The sequence below is a fragment of the Mycena indigotica genome (genome assembly GCF_014461135.1).
Source record: "Mycena indigotica strain 171206Taipei chromosome Unknown Mind.scaff0008, whole genome shotgun sequence".
Lineage (NCBI taxonomy): Eukaryota > Fungi > Basidiomycota > Agaricomycetes > Agaricales > Mycenaceae > Mycena > Mycena indigotica.
This window is the reverse complement of record NW_023503007.1, coordinates 552,199-560,678: the sequence shown is the minus strand read 5'-3', so window position 1 is coordinate 560,678 and position 8,480 is coordinate 552,199. Positions and strand designations below refer to the sequence as shown.

Below are 8,480 nucleotides of genomic sequence, written 5' to 3'. Positions count from 1 at the left end.
ATGGCCGCTGAGGCAACAAACACGACATCTAGATCTATCACATTCGAAGGCGGCCACACGCCAGGATACCCACACCCGTCAAGTGTGTTTCCACAACTTTCAAGCGCGTTTGCTCAGGATTCGCGCGCGTCGAGCCCACCATCCACGCCATCTCCTGCCCCCAAACCCACCAACCGACCTCCAAAACCCGCTCCGGCACCACCACCGCGATGGACAGTCGAGAAGGTCCGTGAACTTGGACAAGAGGTGTTTGGCCAGCGGCCGTGTCTGTCCCAAATACACCCAGCACTGGCTCTATTAGCGGGAAAGGATGTCGTTAACGTGGCTGCGACTGGTGTCGGCAAGACGAACGCGTTCTTGCTGCGTCTCCTCATGGCACGGAAGGATGGCGAGGACAAGATGATATTTGGGGTGACGCCGCTGGTTATGATTGGGGAGCAGATGAAGGAGAAGCTGGGAAAGGTAGGGGTCAAGTGCGTGAATAGGGTAGAGCACGGGTCAGGGTCAACCCGCAGGGTTTCAGGGTAGGGTCTGTCAGGGTCAGGGTCAGGGTACACCAATTTCTGAACCCGGCCAAACCCGGACCCTTTCAGGGTCAACCCGGAGGGTCCAATAAGCTATTGTGATTTAACAATTCCCTATCTAAACATGATTTTTGTGAGTTTTTTAAGAGACATAAAAAATTACATGTCACTTAAGTCACTCATGTAACATGTGACATATAAGTAAACTGTATTAAATATGCTTAAAATCTTGAAAAATAGGCTACATATGCCATATCTGAGCCAATATCACATAGCAAAATGTATATTATGTCAAAATTATTGTTCCAAATACACCTTCTGCTACCATGTCTGTAACCCGTGGGTCAACCCGGACCCGGTTGGACCCGTACCCGGAAGGGTCAGGGTTAGTCAGGGTCAGGGTCAGGGTCAGCCTTCTGAGACCCGGACCTGGACCCGTGCTCAACCCTATGCGTGAACTTGAGTGCAGAAAACAATTCAGCAGAAGTATACGAGGTGCGTCGCACAAGGCAATCGTTGTATCCCGCATTCTGACACTCACGACAGGCAATCCTTCGCGGCGAATACCAGGTGGTTACGGTCAGCCCGGAAATCATGGATTCACAGCCCTTCCAAGCGCTATTCAAGAATGTGAAGATTAAGGAACGACTGCTATATGTCGTTTTCGACAAGGCACATTGCATTTCGGCCTGGGGCAAGACATTCCGTCCCCATTACCTCCGTGTTGGGAACCTGCGCCATCTCCTTCCGCCGCAGGTCCTCTTCTTCATCACATCGGCAGCGCTCCCCCGCCATATTCTGGACGACATTAAACAGATACTGCGGCTTCAAACGGGCGACGGCACCAAATATTTCATTCACTCTAACGACCGCCCCAACATCCATCTCGTCGTCCGCCCAATGCGGTACGCCGTCGCTAGCTACAAGGACCTCGCATTTCTGATCCCACCAAACACAACGTCTACTTCACCTCCCCCGAAATTTCTTGTGTTCATGGACAACATCGCGGCGTGTGAGGAAGCGGTCGAAGTTTCTCCGTTTGCGCCTGCCTGCCAACCTGCGGACAAAGGTCTGCTACTTCCATTCCACAATGACGACGCAGTACCGCTCGAACACCTTCGATGACTTCAAGGCTGGTGATATCTGGGGCATGGTCGTGACAGATGCGTTTGGAATGGTATGTTCTTTGCAATTCAGCCACGTTACTACTCACTGATTCTGTTGTAGGGCCTTGATATTCCCGACATCAAGCTCGTTGTGCAGTACCGTCTGCCACGCGGCGGCGATGTGTCTGCTTTATGGCAGCGCTTCGGGCGTGCAGCACGCGACCGTAATGTGACGGCGACTGCTGTGCTGCTCGTCAACTCGGGTACACTCGATCTCGAGCGTCTTGCTGCCATTGAGCGTTCTCGGAAGAAACGCAAGGCTCCAGCTAGCGAGACGATCTCTGCCGCGCCAATAAAACGCCGCAAGCGGACAGACGGGCTTCCCGTCATCCATTGGTCTCTCATCTACACCCACGATCCGCCCATCGAGTTTGCCACAACAACAGGGCTTCTTCTTGGCGTCAACCCGTTGCCTGTTGTCCGGTCTAGTATCTATTCGCAGCCACCACTGACTGAGACCCAGTCAAAGTCCAAGGCAAAGAAGGCCGAGTTTGCAATACGACTGGGGTCCGCCATTGATGATTTCATCAACGCCGGCACCCGTGGTCTTGGGTGCAGAAGAGAACCTGTCTTGTTATATTTCCAGCATCCTCACATGCGTGCGTTTGTTCGGTAGCTGGCTTCCGATCTGATGTTTCGTATAGAGCCACCGCTGCATCTCCAATGCAATCCATCGAGTCCGACTGGATGTTTGCGTTGTGCTCCTCAACCTTCGCTGTTGTGTTGCGACGTCTGCTTGCCCGAAGGCTTCGGAAATCTAGCTCCGATTGACATGCCCCGTATTGTCAAAATGGCTAAGACCACCGTCAAGAAGACTTATATGCCATCTGCAATAGGCAAGTCCCTTACTGAGGCACTCACCGACTGGCGAGAGCGCACAGCTCTTCAGGCATTCGATCCATGTATCTTGGATGAATATGGAGTATCAATCTTAATGTCCGATGAGGTACTGACACGTTTGGCTACATGTGCCGACCTGGGCAAGATTACTGACCTTGCATCTATTCGACGTGAAACCTTATGGCGGACAGATTTAGTTGATGCTCATGGTGATGCACTTTTGCGTATCATTACTGAATTCCAGCCACGGCTGCCTCTTGCCCCCATTGCTCCTCCACAAACACCTCAGACTCGAACTTCCTCAACATCGCAATCTGCTCCTAGCACCAAACGGGTTATGCACTGCAGCATTTGTAAACAACCCGGCCATAATAGTATGCTTCTCTGAATTTTGCATTCCAAATGCTGACTTTGGATAATCTAGAACTTTCCTGTCATTACCGTCCTTTGGGCAAGGAGAATATTCTGCCCACTACACCAAGTCACATTTAATTATAATACTATTCTGACTGTAAATATTCTTTTTCACGCACGTTAATCAAAGCCATCCTCATTCAAGTCATCCTCATCCTGAACCTCTTCCTCTTCATCATGAACTGCTTCCTGATCATCCCAATCATCTTCCTCTTCATCCTCGTCTGGATCATCATCAGTGTCAGCTATAAGGGCTCGCCCTTCACCACGAAGTGGGAGAGCAGCTAGGGAGGTTTGGCTGATATTGATACCAGTCTTGATGGAGTCCTCGATCTTATATTGTACATGCCGTGATACCACGATTTCATGAGCACGAGTCTGTTCAAGGTCTTCTCGGAGTAACTGGATAGTGCTGTCCAGATTTGGTGGTGCATGTTTGGTACCATGACCCGCAATGCGAAACTGACGATCTACCTGCATCCGCGCATTTTTGAAGACGCCAAGTAGAGATGACTCCTTGATGATATAGTGCTTTGTATGGTTTGAGAAACGACCGCCATAGACACGCTGGACAAAAAGGTTGTTATGCTCAACCTGCCAGTCAACTCCTCGAAATCGACCAGGCTTGCCAGTAGGATTGATAAGAATGTTCATTCGAATAGCCCGTCGAAGGCCAGGAGGATATCGGAGGTGAACATCACGTAGATATCGGCGGAGATGTAGTGCGTATCGGTGTTTGTTTGTTGCGGAGAAAATATATGACCAGGGCACAAAGGTTGACTCGACTCGACCAATGTCACCGGTGTTCATTGCATAGCTGATCTCTTCATAAAGCGAAAAGAGCTGTTGGCGGAGAAGCATGTTTTCCCGTACCATATCCCGCTCCGAGTCCGGCTTCTGTCGGAGATTTGCAATCATATCACCTTTGGCAACATACTCTTTAGCAAGTCGGTGAGAAAGCGAGACAAGCAGGTTGAAGGAAGGTTTGGATTGGGCAAACAGCTCTAAGGAGCCCCAACTTGAGTCAAGAGACTTGACAAGAACACGCCAGATATCAAGCCGAGACCCAAGGCCAATTCGCAAGATGAGCTCATGCATCAAGCGGAAGCCAGGCTTTGTTTGAATTTTCTTTGATTCCTTCCGCCGGATGATCTCAGCATGATGAAGAAGGCTGTAGCGATCAGAGTCATTTTTGGCAAACCGAGGCAAGATGAGTAGACGCCATAATGCATCTGCACAGGCCATCTTCACATGAAAGAGGCCCATAACATAAACGACATGCTGAAGGCGTCGCCAGGGTGTTTGCTCCTCTCGACGTGAGGCAAGTGCACTTTGGATTTTGTCACCGACTGTAAGGGCAACCCCGGAGGCCTGAGATCAAGGTCCTAGCAGGGGAGGATCCAAAGTGTGAACATTGGTAAGCGAATACAAATGAAGCTGACCTAGCAGGGGAGGATCCAAAGAGAAGAAACTCTAAGGGTCCGCCTGCTAGGTAGCTGACTATATACTGCTTGTCCGTAGCTGCCGCTGTCGGGCACAGAAGGCTTGGGCAGCGTCGCAGGCGAGGTCCCAGGGCGACCGTCGGGAGGGCGTTGACGGATCGGTGATTGTGCAGGCGAGATGGAGGGCCGGACCGGAGATGGAACCGGAGTCGGACCGGAATCGGAGGCGTCTCCGAGGGGCCGAAAGGGAGGTTCCCCTGACATCACCCCCCTTTGAATGCGGCGTCCCGACGCATAGACCGGAACGGAATCGAGTCGAAGGTCGCGGAGGCGATGTGTCGTGGCTTGCCAGGGTACTTACGATAGAACTCTGCAATTTTCTCCGGGCGAAGACGCGGTCGAAGCGGACCCATTGGTCGTGCGATGCGTCGTAGCCTTTCCATCTGACGAAGTAGTTCAGCCGTTTATACCTCACCCTTGCGTCCAGGATTTCCTCTACTTCCCACTCCGGGACTCCGTCCTCGAGGTCCGGAGGGGGCTGGTCGTAGCCGGGCGTCCGTCGAAGGGGTCGTCCTGAGGCGAGCTCGAGCTTGACGACGGGGAAGACCGGGTGGAGCTTCGAGTAGCGCGGAGGGAGGTCGAGCTTGTAGGCACCTTTGCTGATCTCCGCGACTATCTTGAACGGTCCAAGGCGGCGATGGGAGAACTTTTCCGAGGGGCGAGTCGTCCTGATGTCAGAGGCATCCAGCCAAACACGGTCGCCAACCTTAAACTCCGGAGACGGAGTCCGTCTCCGGTCGTAGTAGCGCTTGTACTCCTCTTTGGCCTTAGTGAGCGCGGCCTTGGCTTCAGCAACACCAGTGGCGATCCGGTCGCGGAACTCGTTCACTGACTCCATGGCGGAACGGACTCCGGGTTCGAAGCCCATGCGCGGGAGCCGTCCCGTGTCCGTCATGAAGGGGACCTGCTGCGTGGAGGAGTGAACGTGGTTGTTGTAGGCGAACTCCGCGGCCGGAATCAGCTCATCCCAGTCGTCCTGCTGGTAGTTGGTGAAGATCCGCAAGTACTGCTCCAGCTCCTGGTTGACGCGCTCTGTCTGACCGTCTGTCTGCGGGTGGTACGCGGTGGACGTGGCGGGCTTGATGCCGATTAGACGCCAAAGTTCTCGGGTGAAGTCCGCGATGAACTGTGAGCCGCGGTCGGAGACGTACTTCTCCGGAGTCCCATGGTGCCGCCAGACATTCCGGTAGTAGAGGCGGGCTGCCCCTACTGCATCGACCGTCGTATGACACTCTGAGAAGTGGGCGCGCTTTCCGAGGGTGTCAACGACGACCATGATCGCGTCGTACCCATGGGCTTCGGGAAGCTCTACGATGAAGTCGACGGAGACGGTATGCCAGCGTTCGGGGCGTTTCCGTGGGGTGCAGTTCTCCGTGGGGCAGTCTCCGGAGTGCCTTGGTGCGACAGCACAAGTCACAGGTCGCAACATACCGGCCGATATGGCGAGACATCTGAGGCCACCAGTAGTTCCGGGAGACCAACTCCAGGGTCTTGAAACGACCTGCGTGTCCGGCGACTCGGGTGTCATGGCAGAGCTCGATGATGCGTCTCCGGAGGTCCTTGTCCTTTGGCACGACGATCTTTCCTCGGAAATGGAGAAGACCGCCGGAGACGGCCCATTCGTCAGAACGTGAGGAGCGGGGGCCTCGAGCTTGACCTTGAACCTTAAGAAGTTGCCGGGCCGCTAGTGCGACGGGCTCCTCCAGGTCAGGCTCACCGGAGAGGGCATCATGGATGTCGCGGAGGAGTTCAGAGCCGGGACCGGAAACGGAAACGCCCTCAAGTGCGCGGACGTGGAAGAGTTCAGGCCGCAGGAGGACGACATCGGAGTTGTCGGAATCGACTCCGTGGTCGGGTCTCCGGGAGAGGGCGTCAGGCCGACCCATATCGCGGCCAGGCTTGTGGTGCAGCGTGAAGTCGAACCGGGAGAGGTACAGAGACCACCGGGCCTGTCTCCGGTTGAGGTGCTGCGTCTTCCTGAAGTACTCCAAATTCTTATGGTCAGTCCAAATCTCGACAGGGTGCGCGGCGCCCTCGAGGAAGTGTCTATACTCCTCGAGTGCGCGGATGATCGCGAGCATCTCCTTGTCGTGGATTTCGTAGTTGCGCTGGACATCATTTAAGCTTTTGGAATAGAATGCTACAGGGTGCCACTTCCCGTCCGGGGCGGATTGTGAAAGAACCGCCCCCGTCGCATAATCAGAGCTGTCCGCCTCGAGTCGGAAAGGCCGTGCGTCGTCCGGAATCGCCAGGACCGGTTCCGAGGTGACCGCGTCCTTGATCGCTTGGAACGCGGAGGCCTCCGCGTCGCCCCAAGTCCATTGCTGGTCCTTCTTGGTGAGCACAAAGAGAGGGCGTGCAAGGGTCGAGAAGTCCCGAATGAACCTGCGGTAGAAGTTAGCGAACCCGAGGAACTGCTGAATGTCCTTCTTGTTTTCCGGAGTCGGCCAAGCGGAGACGCCTGCGACCTTGACGGGGTCCATTTCGACGTGGTTGTGGGAGATGATGACTCCGAGGTACTCGATTGACGATTTTTCAAAGTCGCACTTCTCCGCTCGAAGGTACAACTTGTGCTCCCGGAGTCGCCGTAAGACCTCCTGGACAATCTGCCGGTGTTTCCGGAGGTCGGAATGGGCGATCAAGATGTCGTCAAGGTAGATCATGACGTCTCCGGAGAGGATGAGGTCCTGGAAAATGTCATTCATCATCGTTTGGAACATCGCGGGAGAGTTTGTCAGGCCGAAATACATCACCAAGGGCTCGAACAGGCCTCGGTTAGTCCGGAAAGCCGCTTTCCACTCGTCACCTTCCTTGATCCGGACGTTGTTAAAGCCCCAACGGACGTCGAGTTTGGTGAAGTAACGAGCGCCTTTGAGCCGGTTGATGAGGTCGTTGATCAGCGGAAGGGGGTACCGGTTTTTGACAGTCATCGCGTTGAGAGCACGGTAGTCCTGGACGAAGCGGAGTCCGCCGTCCTTCTTCTTGACGAAGAAGACCGGAGATGCCATCGGAGACTTGGAGGGGCGAATCCGGCCCGTCGAAAGCCCTTCCTCGATGAACGCGTCGAGCTCGCGTTGCTCGAGGGGCGAGATGGGGTACACCTTACAGTTGGTGGGCTTAGCATCGGGGACGAGTTCAATGGCGTGGTCCCAGGCTCTCCGCTCCGGTAGCGTGTCGAAGGACTCCTTGTTGAAGACGTCCTGGAACTCCTTAGCCCAGTCCGGGATCTCGGAGGGCGGAGGGGCGGAGTTCCTGGCGAAGGCTTCGGCCAGGCGTTGCGAGACAGTACTGCCAGCGCGTATCTCCTTCGAGGGACGGAACGAGGTGTAGAAGATGCGGTCACCATCTTCAAGCTGACCATCGTCATCGTCGTCGTCGGAGTCCGGCGTCAGATCAGGCAGGCCGGAGTCGTCACCGGAGACGGAATCGTCTCCGTCATCAGACCCAGAAAGGTCCATGGCGCAGACCGAGGGGAACGGGCCGGAGCGGAGACGCTTCTGAAGCGACCGGAGTCGCCGCAACTCGGTCCGTTCGACGCGCTCTTCCTCACGGCAGGTCGAGCAATTGCGGGGGCACCGTGTCATCTTGACCTCCTTGGTTTCCCAATTGATCTCTGGGTTATGTTTCCGCAACCAGGAATACCCCAGGATGAGGTCTTGCTTGCCAAGATGGGTGACGGCCAGCTGAACTCGTTCGGCATGGCCCTTGTAGCGCAGGACCAAGTCCGCGATCTGTTTGATGGAGCCAGCGTCATTGGGGGTGCCATCGACATTGAAAACCGGAATCGGCTGATCAAGAGTGCGGACCGGAATGCCATTCCGAGCAACATAGTTCGTGTCAATGAAGTCGGAGGTGGCACCACAGTCGACAAGCCCAGAGAGTGAGAGCTTCAGCGCTGGTGGTGGACTCGAGCTCTAACGGGAGGTGGAGGGAGTTCGCCCCAGGGGCAGCGGCAACGGTGTACTGCTTGGGCAGTTTCTTTTCCCAGGCAGTGAGGCGGCGGAGGACGATGACCGAGAGTCGCGGGCGGAGTC

At 55.1% G+C, this 8,480-nt stretch overlaps 2 protein-coding genes across 2 annotated transcripts; one reads left to right on the top strand and one right to left on the bottom strand.

The window, feature by feature from the left end:
* On the top strand, positions 1–2,918 carry MIND_00910700 (ATP-dependent DNA helicase RecQ; the record flags this gene model as incomplete). The annotated part of the gene is made up of 5 exons (XM_037365744.1): positions 1–462; positions 1,071–1,553; positions 1,594–1,701; positions 1,752–2,289; positions 2,335–2,918. The coding sequence occupies 5 exons, from the start codon at positions 1–3 to the stop codon at positions 2,916–2,918; spliced, it is 2,175 nt and encodes a 724-aa protein (XP_037217156.1).
* Positions 2,919–3,064: 146 nt separating this feature from the next.
* On the bottom strand, positions 3,065–4,210 carry MIND_00910600 (uncharacterized protein; the record flags this gene model as incomplete). The annotated part of the gene is made up of 1 exon (XM_037365743.1): positions 3,065–4,210. The coding sequence occupies one exon, from the start codon at positions 4,208–4,210 to the stop codon at positions 3,065–3,067; it is 1,146 nt and encodes a 381-aa protein (XP_037217155.1).
* Between the last annotated feature and the right edge of the window lie 4,270 nt (positions 4,211–8,480).